We start from the raw sequence: 22,869 nt of genomic DNA, 5'->3' as shown, positions 1-22,869 counted from the left end.
CATTAGCTGGGCATGGTGGTGGGCGCCTGTAGTTCCAGCTACTCGGGAGGTTGAGGCAGGAGAATGGCATGAACCCTGGAGGTGGAGCTTGCAGTGAGCAGAGATCGCACCACTGCACTCCAGCCTGGGCGACAGAACGAGACTCCATCTCAAAAAAAAAATTTTCACCAAAAAAAAAAAAAAAAAAAAGCGGATTCTGTTTTCAGCTGTGTGTGTTTGGAGGGAGGTGGGAGTGGGCATGGAGACTCTCGCATGCTCCAAGTTGCCTTTCAGGAACTGGGCTGTTTAGAAACAGACACAGCCTATGGTGCAGGATGCCACAGGACACTCATCCAGGCATCGTGCCCCTCCCATTTACCCATGTCCCCCCATGATTCTTTTACAGCCACTGCAGGGTTCAGTTCAATCGCCGAAAATGAAGATGCCCTCCTCAGACATTTGTTCCAAGGTTATCAGAAATGGGTCCGCCCTGTATTACATTCTAATGACACCATAAAAGTATATTTTGGATTGAAAATATCCCAGCTCGTAGATGTGGTGAGTAATCCTTGGCACTTAGCTAAAAAGAACATGCATTCCTTAACCTGTTTATGAGTCTAAAATATATTTTTTCCCTATGTCTGACATTTCAATTTAAAAAATAATTTATTGTGAGAGAAAATCTGCCCCCAAGAAGCCACTGAAATGACCTGAGGAAAGAACGAGAAGGTATCACAGGGTAAATTGCAGCACTGTTAGTGTGGGACCTTTTTGCTGGGGGGAGGATGTGGTTGCTAAGATAGTCGTCGCCCCTGGCCTGGTTTGCTGAACACTCAGGAAAGGAGGGCTGAGAACTGCAGAGAAGAGTAGCTGAGCCTGGGGCTGACGCGCTGTGATCTTGGATCCTCTGTGGCTGTGCCCTGGGCTGGTAGGGGGGTCTGCAGGGAGACGGGGTGGTAACAACAGTGCCCACAGCCAGGCCCATTCTTGCTCTCCCTAGGCGGCCCCGTCACCTCTTCTGAACTCACCCATGCCTTCACATTCTAATTTTCCTTTTCAGCTTGCATTTCTGCCATGATTGTGTTCTTAGAAGAAACCAGTGAACTTTAACTCCCCAAATGCAACAAAATTGTCCTGCTATGGTCCCCAAAGCCCCAGAAGAATCCTCCTATGTTGTCCATTTTCTCCACCCCACTACACACGTGTGTGCATGCTCACCTGCCCTGGCTGGCTCAATACCCCAGGATTCCTTCTAGGAAGTCATGCAAAGCCCATCTCCAATTTAGCTATTATTTCCCTCTACTTTGCCCCTTCATTATTATTATTATTACTATTATTATTGACACAGAAACTCTGTCTTTCACCCAGGCTGGAGTGCAGTGATGTGATCTTGGCTCACTGCAACCTCCGTTTCCCAGGTTCAAGTGATTCTCCTGCCTCAGCTTCTCGAGTAGCTGGGATTACAGGCAGGCGCCACCATGCTCAGCTAATTTTTGTATTTTTTGTAGAGACAGGATTTTGCCATGTTGGATAGGCTGGTCTCGACCTCCTAACCTCAGGTGATCCACCCGCCTTGGCCTCCCAAAGTACTGGAATTACAGGAGTGAGCCACTGTGCCCAGCCTACTTCGTACCTTTAAAGTGCCTTCTGGGTTATGCAATTTTATATAAATACAGCCACAATGAACTGCTACTCGTTTTAGTTATTTTTCATTTTAAGCAAAATCTGCATACCATTTGACTATTTATATGCCATTTGACTGTTTACATGCCATTTGACTGTTTAAAATTGAGAATCTTTTGTACTTTTAACACCTCAAAGGTAAGACTCAGATAGATTTTTCTGATCAAAACCAAACAGAAAACAGCTGGGTGTGGTGGCGTGCACCTATAGTCAGCTCCTTGGGGGCTGGGGCAGGAGGATGGCTCGAGCCCCGAAGGTCAAGGGTGCAGTGAGCTATGGTGGCACCACTGCACTATAGCCTGGGCAACATCTTGAGACCCCATTTCTAAAACAACAGCAAAAATCACAACTTACTTTCACTTCAACTTACAGTATTTTTTTAATTGTCATTTTCTTAGGATGAAAAGAATCAGCTGATGACAACCAATGTGTGGCTCAAACAGGTAAATTTCGATCCAAGGATTGTGTCTGCTAACCCAGTCACTTATTTTCTATTTAGAAAGCCTCCCATCTGAAAAATATTTATTTAAGAGGGCATATCGTGTTCCTCAGGGAGATTTGTGGGAAGGGTCTATGGCTTTTATTTTCCATTGTGAGTGTTGGGGAACTGATCCTGGCAAGCCCCTGGGTGCACACTGCTGTGCGTGGTTGCTCCCAGCAGTAGAGCTGCTCGTGCGGTGGGCGGAGGTGACTCTCCTGCCATAAGGCCTGGGGATGGGCCCTAGGACCACTTAGAGAAAAGAACAAAGAGCCTCCAAGATGCACCACTTTCCCCCAGGTAGGGAACTGCAACTGGGTAGGAAAATCAGGGCTACATCCTCCCAAGCCTCCTCTGGTCCTCTGTGGGTAGAATCTACCTCTAATACTTCTTGTTGCTTCCAAGGAAGAACTGAGCCCTGAATGAGGGAATAACAGGGCTGCCCATTGTTAATTTCAAAACAGAGTGAAGCCCAAAACAAAATGATGAATACGTGTTTTCCTGACATCACTGAAAATGCATTTTGAATCGTTTTCAGCTTTCTTTTTAGATAATTGTTTTTAGCTTGGCTAGAGTTTATTTCCTAAACTCAGGGGAGTGTGTCCAGAGGAGTTTGTTTTAGGATTGTCAGTAAATAATTACCATTCAAATCCCAATTTCGCATATGTTATCTACAAAGATAAAATATTGACACTTGATAGTGGGTAAGAAGTTTGGTTTATCCCAGCTATTCGGGAGGCTGAGGCAGGAGAATTGCTTGAACCCAGGGGGCAGAGGCTGCAGTGAGCCGAGATTGTGCCACTGCATTCCAGCCTGGGTGACAGAGCAAGAGCCTGTGTCAAAAAAATAAATAAATACACTTGGTTTAATTGTTTACTTTGTGTTTTTGTTTTGTTAGCTTTTTTAAAAATTTAGTTTTGTCTTATATTTATTTACAAATTTATCTGAGACACAGTCTCATTCTGCCACCCAGTCTGTAGTGCAGTGACATGATCTTGGCTCACTGAAACCTCTGCCTCCGAGGTTCAAGTGATTCTTGTGAGTCAGCCTCCTGAGTAGCTGGGATTACAGGCGCCCGCCACCATGCCCAACTAATTTTTGTATTTTTACTAGAGACAAGGTTTCACCATGTTGGCCAGTCTGGTCTCAAACTCCTGGCATCAAGTGATCCGCCCACCCCAGCCTCCCAAAGTGCTAGGATTACAGACTTGAGTCTCTGTATGTATTTTTTTATTTTTAGATTCAGGAGTTACATGTGCAGGTTTGCTACATGTATCTATTGCGTTATGCTGGGGTTTGGGCTTCTAGTGAACCCATCACCCAAATAGTGAACATCATACCCAACGGGCAGTTTTTCAGCTCATTCCCCTCCCTCCCTCCATCCTTCCCTCCCTCCCACGTTATCACTTTTGGAGTCCCCAGTGTGTTTTGTTCTCATCTTTGTGTCCATGCATACCAGTTGTTTAGCTCCCACTTCTAAGCAAGAACATGCAGTATTTGATTTTCCAAAGTTTTTTATTTGTTTGTCTTTTTGTTTGTTTGTTTGTTTTTTGAGACAGAATCTCACTCTGTCACCCAGGCTGGAGTGCAATGGCACAATCTCGGTTCACTGCAACCTCCGCCTCCCGGGTTCAAGTGATCTTCTTGCCTCAGCATCTCAAGTAGCTGGGACTACAGGCACATGCCACCACGCCCGGCTAATTTTTGTATTTTTAGTAGAGATGAGGTTTCACCCTGTTGGCCAAACTGGTCTTGAACTCCTGGCCTCAGGTGATCTGCCCGCTTCGGCCTCCCAAAGTGCTGGGATTACAGGCGTGAGCCACCTCGTCAGGCCTAAATATTTAAATGAATGTCCAGATATTGCCTAATTTGCCCCATAGTTTAAAAATATTCCTGGTGGGATATCTTTCTGCTAATGCTTTATAAGGAGCAATGGATACAAGAAACAGCAAGGAGCTTCCCTCAGCTTCATTTCATGTCATCAAATTTCTCCCACCCAACAACTTTAGTGAGAATTAGAGAACTATGATGATTTTCAGTGCTTTCTACTCATCTGATTCTCTAATCAGTAGGTATGTGAACAAGTTGTGAAATGGATCTGCATATTGTTTTACTTGCAAATAAAAATATCCAGAAGAAAATAATAAGCTTGGAATGTATATATAAAAATACCACTTAAATAAACATATCTTGCTATACAACAATCTCATTCCTCGGTGACTTACCCACTTTTGCAATTCAGAGGCCGTAGACTTGGGAAGTATTTTGAGTTAATAAAGGACAAGAAGAAATCCTATATTCAAGCTTGCAGGGCAGAAAAGAACCCACACTTTCCTCTTAAGGTGAAAATAGGCTTAGAAGTTAACAAAAATCAAACACACACACAAACCTTTACTTCCCGCATGCCTCCTACCCCACTGCTTTTTTTTTTTTTTTTTTTTTTTGAGTCGGAGTCTCACTCTGTCACCCAGGCTGGAATGCAGTGGCTTGATCTTGGCTCACTGCAGCCTCTGCCTCCTAGGTTCAAGAGATTCTTCTGCCTCAGCCTCCTGAGTAGCTGGGACTACAGGCACGTGCCACCACACCTGGCTAATTTTTGTATTTTTTGTAGAGACGGGATTTCAGCATGTTGGCCAGTCTGGTGTCGAACCCCTGATGTCAGCCCAAAGTGCTGGGATTACAGGCATGAGCCACTTTGCCTGGCCAAGATTAAGCTCTAATCTCTCGCATAAAGCAGGGGTCCAGAGACTCTGGGCCTTCACATGGGGATAGTAGGTCTTTTCACTTTTCTTGTGCTTTTGAAAATAAGGAGTCATTTCAGCCAAAGAGAACAGCATTAGACACAAAAAAGCGGGTGCCAAGGGTCCCTCGGGCCTCAGCTACAGCTTTGGAAAGGACTTTCCACGAAGTTTGCCACCAGAATCCCAGAAGCCTAGTGGGTGTCTTCAAACCAAGGCAGAATTAAGTCCTAAAAGTCAATTCAATATCCAAAACCAAGCAGGAGAAATCCACAGGCAAGGAGCACACTGACACTTGGAAAAGTCAGCCCACTGACTGAAGTTCCCATTTGACAGAAGCAATGAGAATAATCGACCTTTTTGGGTATAAATGTGTAAGGTACAAGTGTGGTTTTTTTTTACGCAGATATGTTGTGTAGTGGTGAAATCTAGTGTATCTGAATACTAATGTACATTGTAACCATTAGGTAATTTCTCATCCCTCACCCACCTCTCACCCTCCCATTCTTCTGAGTCTCCAATATCTATTGAGATTAATATATTTTGTGTTTAATTCACAAATGCATAAACGAGGTTTATCTCATTTAAACCTCTCTACCACCTGACTTAGGAAAAGAGACATCATTACCCCTGTTCTATAGAGATAGAAGAGACCAGTCCTCATCCGGCAGGAATCTGGGTTTCCTAACCCCTGGCCAGGATCTTTCTGGCCTTATGCAGCCTCCTCCCTGAACACTAAGCCCTGCTTCTAGACCACAGGAAGAGCCAAACCAGGGGAAACAAAGCTTCACATTCCAGAAAACTACAGAGGATATAGTCAATGCGACGTCCATTGGCACGGATTGAGTTTGGAGTGGGAAATTTTACAGTGGATATTAGTTAATATGTGCTGTTATGGCACAGACAATGTTGGGGCAGAAAAGAAAGGTCATTTTTACAACACTGGGTGGCAAGAAGGGAAGGCTGCCTGGAACAGGAGGCATTGAGCTTCGCCATGATGTTATATTTATGCTTTTTTAAAAAAAGGCTTTTTGGCCAGGCGCGTGGCTCACGCCTGTAATCTCAGCACTTTGGGAGGCCGAGGCAGGTGGATCACAAGGTCAGGAGACAGAGACCATCCTGGCTAACATGGTGAAATCCCATCTCTACTGAAAATACAAAAAAATTAGCCGGGCGTGGTGGCGAGTGCCTATAGTCCCAGCTACTTGGGAGGCTGAGGCAGGAGAATCACTTGAACCTGGGAGGCGGAGCTTACAGTGAGCCGAGATCACGCCACTGCACTCCAGTCTGGGTGACAGAGCAAGACTTCATCTCAAAAAAAAAAAAAAAAAGCTTTTTAAAGCTACATGGATTAAAGAAAGTTGAAGGATTCAAAAAAAAGATGAAAAAAAAAAAAACAAGATAAAACAGATATTTATAAAAAGCTATCATTGGTATTTTACACAGATCTTAGTTTCAGAGCAGCTAATAATAATATCTAAGATTTACTGAGTACTTACTAAGTGCCCAGGCACTATGCTGACTGTAATAGGAATAATCCCATTTAATTTTCACAGTCATCCTAAAAGGGAGGTCCTATTATTATCCTAACTTTGCAGATGAGGAAATTGAGAACTGGAGAGTGGAAGTGACTTGCCCAGGGTTAAGCACTGTTAGGGGAAGTCTGACTTATGTCGAGAAAATCTTTCACTTGCCTTAGACTGGAGGGAGAGTTTGAAGAGTATACTGTTCTCCTGTTAGTCCTGTTCCTGTATAATTTCCTAATCCTGGTCTTCTAAGGCTTGGATTCCTCAATCTCCGGAACATCTGATGGAGTTGGTCTAGAAAGAATTCAGGAGAGAATGAAGTTAGGATCCACTCCATCTTCCATCCATTCACCAGGATTTATTGAGAGCCTATGTGCCAGGCGCCCTGCTAGATCCTGGATATATAAAGAACGACACATAGCACCGCCTGAAAGAAGAGGACATAGCGTTAGTTACCAAAAAATAATTACCATGATAAATATCACAAAGTACATATAAAACACTGTGGAGCTTGAAAAATGACAGTGAGACAGGAAGAAAGTCAGGGAAAGCTCCCAAGGGGAGGGGATATTTAATTTGAGTCTTACAGGACAAACAGAAGTTCTACAAGTCAAAAAGGTGAAGAGGTTGTGAACCACCTGAATAGTGAATAGTAGTCCCAATAACACCACTATCCAAAAGCTCTCACATTTGAGCAAACCCATTGGTAACTCTTTGCAGTCATCTCTGTGTCCCTCAGTCAAAATGAAAACAAAAATGCCCAATTCCCCCTCTTTCCTCATTTGCCTCCCAGACACTGAAAAATGTTCTCTAATTCGTATCCACATGGAGAAGAGAATTCTACCCACTTGGAACAAAAGCACGTTCCATGGTAGCGCATGCAAATGAGATACTTGTGGGGTTTTTTTAGTCAATTCTCCTGTTTTATCCTGTTTCCATAGCTCTCCTCCGGTATATTTAGACACTCTTCTTCTAGAAAGAACTTTATACAGCACAAATCTAGTGACATCCAGAGGAAGTCTTCTACATGGTGCTATTTTTATTTTATTGATTTTATATTGCGAACTAGTTTGTCTTCCTCCTTTGTACTTCCAGACAGTAATCAAAACCCTATAAACTATAAATATATTGTTAACATTGACTCACTAGGACTACGTGAGAAAGTACTTACTGCCCCAGCCCCTCAGATCCTGCACCGTCATATCAAGGTTAGGAAAACATGGACAGCACCTTAGAGACAATGAAAATTAAACTGACCTTCTTTTTTTTTTTTTTTTTTTTTTTTGAGATAGAGTCTTGCTCTGTCACCCAGGCTGGAGTGCAGTGGCATGATCTCAGCTCACTGCAACCTCCGCATCCTGGGTTCAAGTCATTCTGCTTCAGCCTCTCGAGTAGCTGGGATTACAGGCGCCGGCCACCACGCCCAGCTAATTTTTATATTTTTAGTAGAGAGGAGGGTTTCACCATGTTGGCCAGGCTGCCTCGAGCTCCTGACTTCAGGTTATGCACCCGCTTTGGCCTCCCAAAGTGCTGGGATTACAGACGTGAGCCACTGCGCTGAGCGAAACTGACCTTTTTTGAAATGACACAAGGGTTGGCCCTTTTGCCTAGATGTTACCATAGAAATAATCACTATGACAACAAATGCCAAATTTACTCACTCCATATTTCCTGAGAGCCTACTCTGCACTGTGTAGGTGATGCAGGGTAGGTGAGCCCCAAAACTGGGGCTTAGCCTGGCTTCACCGAGAAAAGAACTCAAAGACAGCGGCAGCAGAGATACTGCTCCCTACAGACCACGGCTACCTGCCAGCAGTACGTCCAGACGAGGGCTGCAGTCATATTTAAACCCACCTTTAATTATATGCAAATTAAGGGACAGTTTATGCAGAAATGTCTAGGTGGGTGGTAACTTCCAGGTCATTGCCATGGAAAGGGGTGGTAACTTCCGGGTGTTGCCTTGGTGATGGTAAACTGACATAGTGCCCTGGTGGCTGTGTCTTATGGAAAGCCGCTTATGCCCTGCCCTGTTTAGCTAGTTCTCAATCTGGTCCGGTACCTGAGTCCCCGCCTCTAGAATCAGTTTCACCTTCTGCCTCATAAGGCCCTGAGCTGGGCACTGTTGCATATAAAAATAAGACAATGAGAGAACTAAATGACTCGGCTTCACTGTAGCAGAGACAGTTTGTTCTCCTCTCCCCATGACAATCCTGAAGAAAATAAAACTGCTGGAATGTCTGCCAAGGCCAACATCTTAAAGTAGCAGTGTCTTTCCAACAGCTGATGTCTGTTTTAGATCAACAAAAAGTTCAGCAAACATGAAGGCCTTATTGGATAGACCCCTGGAGCTGATTTCTCAGGAGAAATAAGAAGTAGACCTGTTGTGGAAAGGTCAAGCTAGTCCTAGAGGTCTGGGTGATGTCCCCAAAATCTACCATCCACCACCTGGAATGGCACTTGTAAGTTCATGAATTCATCTTAGATCTTTACTCATGATCTGATTTTCCTTCCTTTTCTGCAACCTTACTCTGACCTTAGCAAAGGAGGCCAAGTTTGGACTTCTTATTCAAGTGGACCCTGGTAAGAATTGAGTAGGGGTCAAACGGCCTACTATATAAACTTGGGCAAGTCACTTCACCTCTCTGACCCTCAGTCTCTTCATCTATTAAATAGAGGTGATAACTAGCTCACAGTGTTGTCTGGGGGATTACATGAGATAATGTATGTGAATATGACTAGCTCAATAAATGTCACTTCCTGTTGCCACTTTTGAGCTTTCTCATCTTTTTTTTTTTTTTTTTTTTTTGGAGACAGAGTCTCACTCTGTCACCCAGGCTGGAGTGTAGAGTACAGTGGTGCAATCTCAACTCACTGCAACCTCCACCTCCTGGGTTCAAATGATTCTCGTACCTCATCCTCCTGAGCAGCTGTGATTACAGGCATGTGCCACCACGCCTAGCTAATTTTTGTATTTTTAGTAAAGACGGAGTTTCACCATGTTGGCTAGGCTGGCCTGGAACCCTGACCCCATGTAATCGCCTGCCTGGGCCTCCCAAAGTGCTGGGATTACACAGGTGAGCCATCATGCCTGGCCTTCATCCTTAATAACAAATCACATTTCTTGGCCTTAACAACTCACGAATTTAACAGGAATATGAAACATATAATATGTCATGTTGCTGCCTTTAAGATTAAAATGAATCAACAATAATTTGACTTTAAGAATTTCACATCTAAGATGACTGGAGATCCCAGGGATGTCCTAGAGACTGCATATCAAGACAACAGCAAAGAATATTTGTTCCTTATCTCTTGGTCCTTTTAGCATTGAAGTAAGAATAATTCGGGGACTTGGCTGAGTGCGGTGGCTCACACCTGTAATCCCAGCACTTTGGGAGGCCGAGGCAGGCAGATCACGAGGTCAGGAGATTGAGACCATCCTGGCTAACACAGTGAAACCCCGTCTCTACTAAAAATACAAAAAAATTAGCTGGGCATGGTGGCGGGTGCCTGTAGTCCCAGCTACCCGGGCGGCTGAGAGAGGAGAATGGCACCAACCTGGGAGGCGGAACTTGCAGTGAGCCAAGATCACGCCACTGCACTCCAGCCTGGGTGACAGAGGGAGACTCTGTCTCAAAAAAAATAAAAATAAAAAAAAATTCGGGGACTTTGTTTACAGTTTTCTTAAAAAGCTTATGATTTAGGTTTAAATAAAATTTGACTCTGGGTTGTGGTTTAGCTAGACATTTATGAGTGATCATTCAGGTAATACATGTAAGGAAAGACCATTTTAAAGGGTTATATATATATTTGAAATGGATTTGAAATTGCAGTTTTTCTGAATGAGGAAACCTAGAGTTGGAGTGTTTTTCCATTTTTTTCTTAGTCATAGATTAACTTTGATATTTGGCTCTGACATACCCTTTGCGCTCCTGTTTCCTGCAAAAACAGGGCTCTCAAGCCAGGAACTGCTGTGATGCAGAGCTGGTGTTTGACAACGGCTTTGAGCGTCTCAGCTAGAACACACTATGCAAACATGGAATATTATTTCTCATCTCTTACCCTAAGAAGGGAGAGACAGGAGCTTAATCTCCAGATGTCACCAGGGTTTCAGAAAGAACAAAGAAGTGACCAGAAAACCTCGCAGCCCCTTAGAGAACAAGATAGAGGTTTGGGCTGTGGCTCCTCAGCTGGGCACTGCTAATTCCACCACTTGCAAATGTCCTGTGGCTTGTGCCATTCTAAACCCACGGTGGTCCTGGGCTACAGGGCACAGCCAGCTCTGTGGTGAACACGAATCCTGGCAGAAATTGGGTGGGCTGGGCGTGGTGGCTCCTGCCTGTAATCCCAACACTTTGGGAAGCCAAGGCAGGAGGATCACTTGAGGCTAGGAGTTTGAAACCAGCCTGGTCAACACAGGGAGTCCCCTGTCTGTACAAAAAATAAGAAAAATTAGCCGGGCGTGGTGGTGCATACCTGTAGTCCTAGCTACTCGGGAGGCTGGGGTTGGAAGATGATTTGAGCCCAGGAGGTTGAAACTGCAATGAGCTGTGATCACACCATGGCACTCCAGTCTGGGCAACAGAGTGAGACCCTATCTAAAAACAACAGGAAAGAAACTGGATGAACCCTCTGATGGGCATCTCAGGGAGAACGCTCTGTGATTCCCTGGTCTGATAGCAGAAGGACACTAAGGTTGTGAAGAATGCTGTCTCACTCTTGCAAAGCAATGCAGCAGCTGGAGATCAATGACTCGTCCAAGTTGTACAGCTAGTAAAGCACAGTCCTAGTGTGGAGCTCAGGGCTTGTGAGTGGAGTCTAGTGTGCTTTCTCTTTCGAGGCCACCAGTGTAAGCAGTATTGACCACAAGTCCCACCCAGCCTGTTTTTCTTTACTGGTTAGAAGCAACTGAGTCTGCTCTAGATCCCTTTAATATCCTCCTCAAGGATCTGAAGGCGTCCCTCATTCATGCTCTCCTTCCTTCCTGCCCCAGCACCTTCCCACAGGTGGTTCCATCTTTGGCCAGCCTTCTTAATCCTGTCCTGCTCAGAATCCTTCTTTTTTTTTTTTTTGAGACAGGGTCTTGCTCTGTCACCAGGCTAGAGTGCAGTGCCACAATCTTGGCTCACTGCAAACTCTGCCTCCTGGATTCAAGCGATTCTCCTGCCTCAGCCTCCCAAGTAGCTGGAACTAAAGACCCGTGCCACCATGCCCAGCTAATTTTTGTATTTTTAGTAGAGACAGGGTTTCACCATGTTAGCCAGGATGGTCTCGAACTCCTGACTTCGTGATCTGCCTGCCTCGGCCTCCCAAAGTGCCGGAATTACAGGCGTGAGCCACCGCGCCCAGCCCTCAGACTCCTTCTTACCCTGCATGTTTAGTCTAAATGTCATCTCCTTGGAAATGTTTTCCCTGTCTACTCCACTGTTCTGTATCCCATACCAAAACTGTCTCCTTTATAGCCACTGTCAGGAGGTGTGGGTATTTGTTAGTTGACTGATTTATCATCTGAGTCAGCCCCAGGATAAGAGGTCGAGGCAGCTGTGCTCAGTGCTAGTACATGCCTTGCATATTTGATGAATGAATGAACTCTTTGAAAACAGTGAGCCCCATAAACCACTATCTCCGTTTTATCTCTGGTCACAGCTGTTAATCCTGCTTTTGAAGGTCGGGTAAGCAACACAAATCTTTCTGACTTTCAAATGCCAAAACTGGACTGTGATGAGAGGTGCTTGCCATGGACATAAGCTACTGTCTTTTCTTTTTCTTCTTTTTTGAGATGGAGTTTTGCTCTTGTTGCATAGGCTGGAGTGCAATGGTGCAATCTCGGCTCACCACAACCTCCACCTCCGGGGTTCAAGCAATTCTCCTGCCTCAGCTTCCCTAGTAGCTGGGATTACAGGCATGAGCCCCCACACCTGGCTAATTTTTGTATTTTTAGTACAGATGGGGTTTCTCCATGTTGGACAGGCTGGTCTCAAACTCCCGACTTCAGGCAATCCGCCCACCTCGGCCTCCCAAAGTGCTGGGATTACAGACATGAGCCACTGCACCTGGCCAGCTACTGTCTTTTCTTTGACCTTCCTTTCCAGTTTTTGAAGATAAAGCAGGAAATAAACTTCTCTGAAGATACTTGGTAAAAATTCCCCCAAATACAGAAACACATGCTTCCAATTCATTGATAAAAAATTTACTGCAGTTTGGCACCTGGGTCTAGTTCAGCTGGCAGATCAGCTGATTGATGTGTTCACCCTGATAGCCAGGTGTGCCCGTCTCCTTGAGGAAGCCCACTCTATTTTTGGTAGCATGACAGGCCCCTGAGAGGTGGAAAGGGTGCAAGAACCATGAGATCTCCTGGAAATGCTTTCCCAGGTGCTCCTCAATCACTGTGTTGTCTGTCAGAGGAATGGTCTTATTCTTGACTTTGACTTGTCCACATTTCAAAATGAGCTCCTGGATAGACTTCAGATTTGGAAATCCCTAGGTTATATAAGGTTCCACTCTATGCAGCATTTTTAGGTTCTGAGGGGTGACTTTTACAAAGACACCACTAAAAATTTTCTTTAGACAAAGTCTCACAGTGGTTCTCTGCACCAGTAAACTCATGCCATCAATCCTTTTGATGCATACAACAAAGGCAATTCCAAGGCGCAAGGTTTCTCTTCTAGTCGTCTGAGACACACCTTGTCACGTTTCTGCCACCAGGAATCATATAGGAATGATTCCAGTTGTTTAAACCTGAGCCTTTTTCCTTTTCTCTGCTCCTTCTTTGCAAAAGTGCCTGCTTTGCCTGGGTGGCTTTGAGGGCTTGATAAGCCTTCTTCATTTTCAGGAGATTTTCTGGAACCAGAGGGATTTTTCTTTGCTCTTGCTCTGCCATCTTTCTGGTGTTGGAGCTAATACTACTCAGTAATTAAGGCAAGGAATAGCATTCAAAGTTATTCAGATTGGAAAGGAAGAAATAAAACGCTCCACTTGCAAATGACATAATTGTCTATACAGAAAATCTACAGAAAATATCCCAAAACTAAATGAGCTAAGCCAGGTCACAGGACCAGGTCAATATGCAAAAGTCGATTGTATATGTAGATACTAACAATGAACGATTGGAATTTTAAAAATTAAATGACTTTTTTTTTTTTTTGAGACGGAGTCTGGCTCTGTCATCTAGGCTGGAGTACATTGGTGTGGTCTCGGCTCACTGCGACCTCTGCCCCCGGGTTCAAGCGATTCTCCTACCTCAGCCTCCCGAGTAGCTGGGATTGCAGGCACCCATCATCATGCCTGACTAATTTTTATATTTTTATAGAGACTGGGCTTCACCATGTTGGCCAGGCTGGTCATGAACTCCTGACCTCAGGTGATCCACCCATCTTGGCCCCACAAACTGCTGGGATTACAGGCATAAGCCACTGCACCTGGCCTACTTAGGTGTAAATCTAACTAAATATGTGCAATGTCTGTAAGCCTAAAATTGCAAAACACTAACAAAACAACAACAACAAAAAATCAAGACCTAAGTAAATGGAGACATAAATAATATTCCTAGGCCAGGAGATTCCATATCATGGTGCCAGTTCTCACCAAACTAATCTGTATATTCAAATCAATCACAATTAAAATCTTGGCAGGATATCTTGTAGACAGCAACAAGCAGATTCAAAAATTTACTTAAAGCTATAATAACCAAGACAGTGTGATACTGTCACAGGGCCAGTCACTGTGGCTCACACCTGTAATCTCAGCATTTTGGGAGGCCAAGGTGGGTGGATCACTTCAGGTCAGGAGTTCAAGACCAGCCTGGCCAAGATAGTGAAACCCTGTCTCTACTAAAAACACAAAAATTAGCCTGGCGTGGTGACACACCCCTGTTATCCCAGCTACTTGGGAGGCTGAAGCAGGAGAATTACTTGAACCTGGGAGGTGGAAGTTGCAGTGAGACGAGATCGCACCAATGCACTCCAGCCTAGGGGACAGAGTGAGACTCTGTCTCGAAAAAAAAAAAAAAAGAAAGAAAAAAAAAGACAGATACACAGATCAGTGAAACAGAACGGTTCAGAATGGACCCATGCACATACATAGTTAACTACATTTCGACAAATGTACAAAGGAAGTTCCATGGATAATGTTTAGTCTTCTCCACAGACGGTACTGAAACAATTGGACACTCACATGCAAAAGAAAATGAACCTCAACCCATTCCTGCACCTTTATAAAGTATTAACTGAAAATGGATCTTAGACCTAAGTCGAGGCTGGTGATCACAAGGTCAAGAGATCAAGACCATTCTGGCCAAGACAGTGAAACCTCATCTCTACTAAAAATACAAAAATTAGCTGGGTGTGGTGGCATGCACCTGTAGTCCCAGTTACTCGGGAGGCTGAGGCAGGAGAATCGTTTGAACCCAGGAAGCAGAGGTTGCAGTGAGCCGAGATTGTGCTACTGCACTCCAGCCTGGTGACAGAGCGAGACTCTGTCTCAAAAAACAAAAAACTACAAAATTTCTAGGAGAAAGTATATAAGAAAATCTTTGTGACCCTGTGTTAGGCAAAGATTTCTTAGATATGACACAATCCATAAACAATAAAACTGATAAAATGAACTTTTAGAATTTCTGACTTGTGAAATACATTATTAAGAGGAAAAAAAGACTGAGAGAAGATGTTTGTAAATCAAATATTTGACAAACCACTTTTATCCAGAATGTATAAGGAACTCTTAAAACTCAGTAAGAAAACAAACAACTTGATTAAACATTATGCACTTGACCAAATACGATACATGGATGGCAGATAAACACATGAAGATATTAATGATTAGTCATTAGGAAAATGCATATTAAAAAACACAATGAATCTGGGCTCAATGGCTCATGCTTGTAATCCCTACACTTTGGGAGGTGAGGCAGGAGAATTGCTTGAGCCTAGGGGTTCAAGACCAGCCTGGGCAACATAGGAAGACTTCATTTCTACAAAGCAAAACAATTAGCTGGGTGTGATGGTACACACCTGTGGTCCCAGCTACTTGGGAGCCTGAGGCAGGAGGATCACTTGAGCCCAGGAGGTTGAGGCTACAGTGAATCATGATGTCACCATAGCACTCCAGCCTGGGCAAAAGAACGAGATTCTGTCTCAAATTAAAAAAAAAAAAAAAAAAAAAAAAAAAAAAAAGAAGAATCTAAACTCATTGCTAAGTAAAGACGTCAGAATTGAAATGTCATGTTGATTCCATTTACAGGACATTCTAGAAAAGGTGAAATTATAGAAAAAGAGAACAAATCAGGGATTTCTGAGGGTTGGAAATGTGGGAGGGGTTGATTACAAAAGGGCAGCACCTGGGAAATATTTTGGGCAAAAAAACTGTTTTGGTGTCTTAATGCCTGCAGTTATTATACAGCTATTTGCATTAATAACTGTAAACAAAAGAGTGAATTGTATTGTAAGTAAATTTTTACAAAGTGCATAAAGTGGAATTGAAAGAAACCACAAATGCTACTATAAGTGAGTTCCCTCCAAGATTTCTCAGACTCAGACCTACCAATGATAGTAAGAGTCTCCTCAGCAGGAGACAAATTATTCCTAGGAAGGAGAATATATTTGCTCTTCAAAATAGGCAGAGGAGGAAGAAAAAAAGAGAAGCCCATGAGCACCAAGTAAACACGGTGAATACTTTATTATTGGGCTCTTAAATTGTCAGTTTCATATGCATGTTTTCCCATAAATATCATGCCATTTTGTTATACTTTCGATTCTAGTTTTTTAAAGGCCCATACATCTTAAACTTTGTTTTTGGGGGATCAAGTCTCAAAAATATTGTCTAAGATAGACAGTTTCCTCTGGGGTGTGGAGTTCCATCATTTGTCAGGCATCATGCATATTTCAGTATTTTACTATCTAGTGACATCATCCATCTGCTGATTCCTGATGTTTTAATGACAAAGTTGGCATCACTGGGCTCTGGGAAGCCTCATGCTGGGCATGCCCTTCTAACTCTCTGAACTCCTGCATCCTTATTCACCTACCCACGTGAGAGGCCGTAGAATAGAAAAATTCAATTTTCAGATCAGATTTCCTATGATTTTGGACCCAAAATCTTTTTAGCAGAGTCCACTCTGCTGTGATCGGGTCATCCATACATCATCCTCTTGACCTTCGCAGTCTGACCAATTCATGGTCAGGTTTATTTATCTAGATTAATCAGCCCCGTAAAACACGCCATGTGATTTCATCCTTATGAAGAAAAATGTGTAAGTGCGTGGAGGCTAACAATATTAGGAATGTAACTTAAAATTATAATTGGGAGCTCCAAAAATAAATTCAGAACTTAAAAGAAAATGCTGGGAAAACATTTTTTATTGGATACAAGTTCTAATGTGATCAAGAAGAATTCATGGAAAATGGATGTCTCATATTAACATAGCAGGTGGATGTTCATCCAAGCCTCTTGTGTGGTGTTCAAAATCACTTGTACCTGTTAGCATGTGATTAAAGTATTACTGGACTCACCCTCCTAGAATAAACTGAATTAGACACATCATTGCTTTTCTTTTGTTTGTTTGTTTGTTAAGAGAAAATAGGTTGAAAAGATAGATCATGAATTAGTGGCGTTTGTTGTAGAGCCTCTTCATGGTGAGGCAGGTACAGTGATTTTGGAAATATGTAACATGCAAAGGGTATGGGCCTGGGTGAGATCAGAGGCCAGGCTGGCCCAAGGTGAATCCTGTACTGAGTCCCCAGTAGGGTCACACAGTCCAACCAGGACAATTTCCTTTTCTTAATAAAACAGTGGCTTGATAAAGCTAACAGAAACTTGAAGATTTCAAGATCTAATATATTGAACTTTCAGAATAAAATCACAGTGTACCAATTTCATGCAGGAATGGACAGACCACAAGTTACGCTGGAATCCTGATGATTATGGTGGGATCCATTCCATTAAAGTTCCATCAGAATCTCTGTGGCTTCCCGACATAGTTCTTTTTGAAAAGTAAGTATCACATTGTTTCTCACTTATGGGGAAAAAAATAGATTTTTAAAAAAGTGAAAAAAAATAAATTTTTAAAAAAGTGAAAAAAAGAAAAGTAAATATCACAGAAGAAAACTATTTTTCCTGATTAACACCAGGAATAGAAAATTCTGATTCAGGCAAAAATACTTATTCAACTTTAAATTTAAAAAATTGTTTATTTTAAAACAGTTGCCTGGTGTTGCGGTAGAAAAGTCCTAAAATGGCCGGGCGCGGTGGCTCAAGCCTGTAATCCCAGCACTTTGGGAGGCCGAGGCGGGCGGATCACGAGGTCAGGAGATCGAGACCATCCTGGCTAACATGGTGAAACCCCGTCTCTACTAAAAATACAAAAAACTAGCCGGGCGTGGTGGCGGGCGCCTGTAGTCCCAGCTACTCGGAGGCTGAGGCAGGAGAATGGCCTGAACCTGGGAGGCGGAGCTTGCAGTGAGCCGAGATTGCGCCACTGCACTCCAGCCTGGGTGACACAGCGCGAGACTCCGTCTCAAAAAAAAAAAAAAAAAAGGAAAAGTCCTAAAATAGGGCAGGGCACAGTGGCTCATGCCTGTAATCTCAGCACTTTGGGAGGCCGAGGTGGGCTAATCATGAAGTCAGGAGTTCGGGACCAGCCTGGCAAATATGGTGAAACCCTGTCTCTACTAAAAATACAAAAACTTAGCTGGGCATGGTGGCAGGCGCCTGTAATCCCAGTTATTCAGGAGGCTGAGGCAGGAGAATTGCTTGAACCCAAGAGGTGTAGGTTGCAGTGAGCCGAGATGGTGCCACACCGCACTCCAGCCCTGGCGATAGAGTGAGACTCCATCTCAAAAAAGAAAAGAAAAGTCATAAAATAGAAATAGTCAATGCTGGGAAAAAGAACAAAAACTAGCAGGTGCTCCACCGACTGCTAAGGTGAAACTGCTTTGATTGCAGCGCTGACGGCCGTTTTGAAGGCTCCCTGATGACCAAGGTCATCGTGAAATCAAATGGAACCGTTGTCTGGACCCCTCCCGCCAGCTACAAAAGCTCCTGCACCATGGACGTCACGTTTTTCCCGTTCGACCGACAGAACTGCTCCATGAAGTTTGGATCCTGGACTTATGATGGCACCATGGTTGACCTCATTTTGATCAATGAAAATGTTGACAGAAAGGACTTCTTCGATAACGGAGAATGGGAAATACTGAACGCAAAGGGGATGAAGGGGAACAGAAGGGACGGCATGTACTCCTATCCCTTTATCACATATTCCTTCGTCCTGAGACGCCTGCCTTTATTCTATACACTCTTTCTCATCATCCCCTGCCTGGGGCTGTCTTTCCTAACAGTTCTCGTGTTCTATTTACCTTCAGATGAGGGAGAAAAACTTTCATTATCCACATCAGTCTTGGTTTCTCTGACTGTTTTCCTTTTAGTGATTGAAGAAATCATCCCATCGTCTTCCAAAGTCATTCCTCTCATTGGGGAGTACCTGCTGTTCATCATGATTTTCGTGACCCTGTCCATCATTGTTACCGTGTTTGTCATTAACGTTCACCATAGATCTTCTTCCACATACCACCCCATGGCCCCCTGGGTTAAGAGGTTCTTTCTGCAGAAACTTCCGAAATTACTTTGCATGAAAGACCACGTGGATCGCTACTCATTCCCAGAGAAAGAGGAGAGTCAACCAGTAGTGAAAGGCAAAGTCCTCAAAAAAAAGAAACAGAAACAGCTTAGTGATGGAGAAAAAGTTCTGGTTGCTTTTTTGGAAAAAGCTGCTGATTCTATTAGATACATTTCAAGACATGTGAAGAAAGAACATTTTATCAGCCAGGTGAGTAAACTGGTATTCCCAATTATGCCGCTATAAATGTGGGCCAAAGACAAATATTTCGACATCTGTTTACCATAAAATGTTGTCATGGTTTAAATGTGACATTATAAGACATCCTTTTTATACATGTACCATTTAAAGCAAGCCCTCACATAACATAGTGATCTTAGTATGAATTTTTAGGAAGTAGTTCACAAAAACATAAGGAGCAAAAGTGAAGCAACTGTTGATTAAGCATTGTTTCTTATAATTGTTTCTTATAATTCTATATTAAATAATTCAATTACACATTTTTCTTTTTTTTTTTTTTTTTTGAGTCGGAGTCTCCCTCTGTCATCCAGGCTGGAGTGCAGTGGTGTAATTTCTGCTCACTGCAAGCTCCCCCTCCTGGGTTCTTGCCATTCCCCTGCGTCAGCCTCCCGAGTAGCTGGGACTACAGGTGCCTGCCACCATGCCCGGCTAATTTTTTGTATTTTTAGTAGAGACGGGGTTTCACTGTGTTAGCCAGGACGGTCTTGATCTCCTGAACTCGTGATCAGCCCGCCTCGGCCTCCCAAAGTGCTGGGATTACAGGTGTGAGCCACCGCGCCCGGCCTCAATTACACATTTTAAGTTGGTTATCCTGGTCTCTGGTAATTTATCTCTCATTTTTCATGGGATGATAGATATGTTCAACCACAGTATTTAGAAATAAAAGACCAGAAATAATCAGATTTTTTGATTAATAAAAAATTTAGTGTTACAACAGATATTTTGGTGAGGAAAGAGGATGTGGTTATTTACAGATTTTTTTTTAAGTGTCCAGCAAAAAAAAAAAAAAAAAAAGTGATCTGTTGCCTACAGCAAGTAACATATTTTCAATTTATATAATAACTTCACTTTACAGAGTTCAAGTATTTTACTCTAAAATTGGTGAAAATTAGTGCCAAGAGCCTCATCCCCTAAACAAACTGATGAAAGAATTATTTTATTTTATTTTTTTTTTTGAGATGGAGTCTCGCTCTGTCACCCAGGCTGGAGTGCAGTGGCGCCATCTCAGCTCACTGCAAGCTCCGCCTCCCAGGTTCACACCATTCTCTTGCCTCAGCCTCCTGAGTAGCTGGGACTATAGGCGCCCGCCACCACACCCAGCTAATTTTTTGTGTTTTTAGTACAGACGGGGTTTCACTGTGTTAGCCAGGATGGTCTCGATCTCCTGACCTCGTGATCCGCCCGCCTTGGCCTCCCAAAGTGCTGGGATTACAGGAGTGAGCCACTGCACCCAGCTAAGAATTTTTTTAGAATTATCCTTATACATTTTCTCTTGTGTTCTCAGACACTGCCTCATATACCCTCTCTCTTTTTTTTTTTTTTTTTTTTTTGAGACGGAGTCTCGCTCTGCCGCCCAGGCTGGAGTGCAGTGGCCAGATCTCAGCTCACTGCAAGCTCCGCCTCCCGGGTTCACGCCATTCTCCTGCCTCAGCCTCCCGAGTAGCTGGGACTACAGGCGCCCGCCACTGCGCCCGGCTAGTTTTTTGTATTTTTTAGTAGAGACGGGGTTTCACCGTGTTAGCCAGGATGGTCTCGATCTCCTGACCTTGTGATCCGCCCGTCTCGGCCTCCCAAAGTGCTGGGATTACAGGCTTGAGCCACCGCGCCCGGCCTACCCTCTCTCTTAACAATCTGTCATGTTTTTCATCCACTTAAATTTTTTTTAAAAGCACTAGAAAAGTGACTGCTGCTAGACAGAAACATTCAGCTGCCAAGCTGGGCAGATTTTTTTGTTTGTTTCTTAACATCTTTTAAAAACAGGCTGGGCGTGCTGTCTCACCTCTGTAATCCCAGAACTTTGGGAGGCCGAGGTATGTGGATCACCTGAGGTCAGGAGCTCGAGACCAGCCTGGCCAACATGGTGAAACCCCCTCTCTACTAAAAATACAAAAATTAGCTGGGCATGGTGACAAGTGCCTGTAATCCCAGCTACTCGGGAGGCTGAGGCAGGAGAATCGCTTAAACCCAGGAGGCGGAGGTTGCAGTGAGCCAAGATTGCACCACTGAAGCCTGGGTGACAGAGCGAGACTACGTCTCAAAAAAACAAAACAAAAACTTAATACAAAGATTTCTTCCCCCCGTCCCAAGATGGAGGATATTTATTTACTCTAGAGGGATGAGGACTCCCCTTCCTTTCAGACTTCCTTAGCCAGTCGTGCCTTGACTTTGTGTTATGGATCTGTTGCCCACTCTCTGCATCTCCCCTCCCCTTCCTAGTAAAGGGGACTCAGTCTCCTGTCTCCTTCGTGAATTTCTGTCTTGTCCTGGTCGATTCTTCTGCTCGGCAGCACCCTTCCTTCTGGAGCTGCAGCACAGGTGGAGTGGAAGAAAAGAAAGCCTGTGACATTTGGCCACAAAAACTCTTAAATTATAAATTTGTGATTATTTTCATACGAGTATCAGGAAGCACCCTAGTAAGATATACTGGCATACTAAGATACACTCCACCTCCTGGGTTCAAGCAATTCTCCTGCCTCAGCCTCCCGAGTAGCTGGGATTACAGGCGCCCGCCACCATGCCCAGCTGATTTTTGTATTTTTAGTAAAGAGGGGGTTTCACCATGTTGGCCAGGCTGGTCTCAAACTCCCAACCTCAGGTGATCCCCCCACCTCAGCCTCCCCAAAGTGCTGGGGTTACAGGTGTGAGCCACCATACCTGGCCTATACTGGCTTTTTATTCACGTAAAAATCAGACTTTTCCCATTCTGATCAGGAATGTTGACATATGCACACAGAATTCTATTGTTTCTATTTTCCTTCTTCAGTGCTGATGACAGTGTTCCAAGATACTTCCTTTGGGCATGATTAGCGAAGTCCCTGAAAGAACCTGAGCCTGTAGTGTGGTTGGGACATTAGATGCATTTTGAAAACTTAAGTAAATGCTATAAATCTGAATGTTACTCTTTTTAAATCCCTTGAGATGAATACAGAACAGTTGCTCAGTGTCTTGAGTGAAAGGCATCTTTTTCTCTTTTGCAGGTAGTACAAGACTGGAAATTTGTAGCTCAAGTTCTTGACCGAATCTTCCTGTGGCTCTTTCTGATAGTGTCAGTTACAGGCTCGGTTCTGATTTTTACCCCTGCTTTGAAGATGTGGCTACGTAGTTACCATTAGGAATTTAAAAGATGTAAAGACTACATTACGTCTTAGACCTGACATCTGGCTGTTGCACAGACAGAATCCAAATGCACGTGCTTGTTCTATGAACCCTGATTGCGTTGTCTTCGTGGAAATGGAACATCTCTTCACAGGGGAAACTCTGGTAAATGTGCTCATTTGTGGTTGCCATGAGAGTGAACTGCTTTTAAAGAAAGTGACACCTCCTCAGGCCCCTGCCTTGGTTTCCCTGAACATTCAGGGAGGGATAATAGGTCCAGGCTTGAGCTCATAGCCAGAGTGCACAAAAAGCTGTTGCTACTTGGTGGAGGAACACCTCCTAGAACCAGCAGGCCTCGGTGGGGAGAGGGGGAATCCACCTGGAGTTTAAGGAGGTCTCCACATTGAACTATCTGTGTGGACAGAGCCTGGATCTCCCACCCAGCACTGACCTCCTTGGTGGTTTTGTCTGAGTTGCAAACTGGGGCTGTGTTGTGCTTCTGTAGCAATGGGCCAGGCA

At 43.8% G+C, this 22,869-nt stretch overlaps 1 protein-coding gene and 1 pseudogene across 2 annotated transcripts; one reads left to right on the top strand and one right to left on the bottom strand.

Annotated features, from left to right (window-relative positions):
• The first annotated feature begins 236 nt into the window (after positions 1-236).
• CHRNB3 (cholinergic receptor nicotinic beta 3 subunit) lies at positions 237-22,863 on the top strand. 2 transcript variants are annotated; one of them, XM_031661792.1, is made up of 5 exons: positions 237-537; positions 2,061-2,105; positions 17,281-17,390; positions 18,342-19,224; positions 22,233-22,863. In XM_031661792.1, exons 1-5 carry the CDS (start codon positions 253-255, stop codon positions 22,365-22,367), a joined length of 1,458 nt encoding a protein of 485 aa, XP_031517652.1. In that variant the 5' UTR covers positions 237-252; the 3' UTR covers positions 22,368-22,863. The 2 variants fall into 2 exon arrangements, with proteins under 2 accessions (XP_031517652.1, XP_031517651.1); XM_031661791.1 differs by lacking the exons at positions 237-537; positions 2,061-2,105; positions 22,233-22,863 and adding an exon at positions 8,785-8,863 and having other exon boundaries at positions 18,342-19,326.
• On the bottom strand, positions 12,414-13,583 carry LOC101019875 (annotated as a pseudogene).
• Positions 22,864-22,869: the final 6 nt, after the last annotated feature.

This window comes from Papio anubis, unplaced genomic scaffold (assembly GCF_008728515.1).
Source record: "Papio anubis isolate 15944 unplaced genomic scaffold, Panubis1.0 scaffold25, whole genome shotgun sequence".
NCBI lineage: Eukaryota > Metazoa > Chordata > Mammalia > Primates > Cercopithecidae > Papio > Papio anubis.
The sequence above is the reverse complement of the archived record's forward strand: the minus strand, read 5'-3'. Positions and strand labels throughout refer to the sequence as shown.

Excerpts from the sequence above, each read along its gene's own strand:
- CHRNB3 (XM_031661792.1), top strand. The coding sequence starts at position 253 with ATGCTCCAAGTTGCCTTTCAGGAACTGGGCTGTTTAGAAACAGACACA. Across the intron at positions 2,106-17,280 it reads CCAATGTGTGGCTCAAACAG|GAATGGACAGACCACAAGTT; the intron begins GTAAATTTCGAT and ends AATTTCATGCAG. Across the intron at positions 17,391-18,341 it reads GACATAGTTCTTTTTGAAAA|CGCTGACGGCCGTTTTGAAG; the intron begins GTAAGTATCACA and ends CTTTGATTGCAG.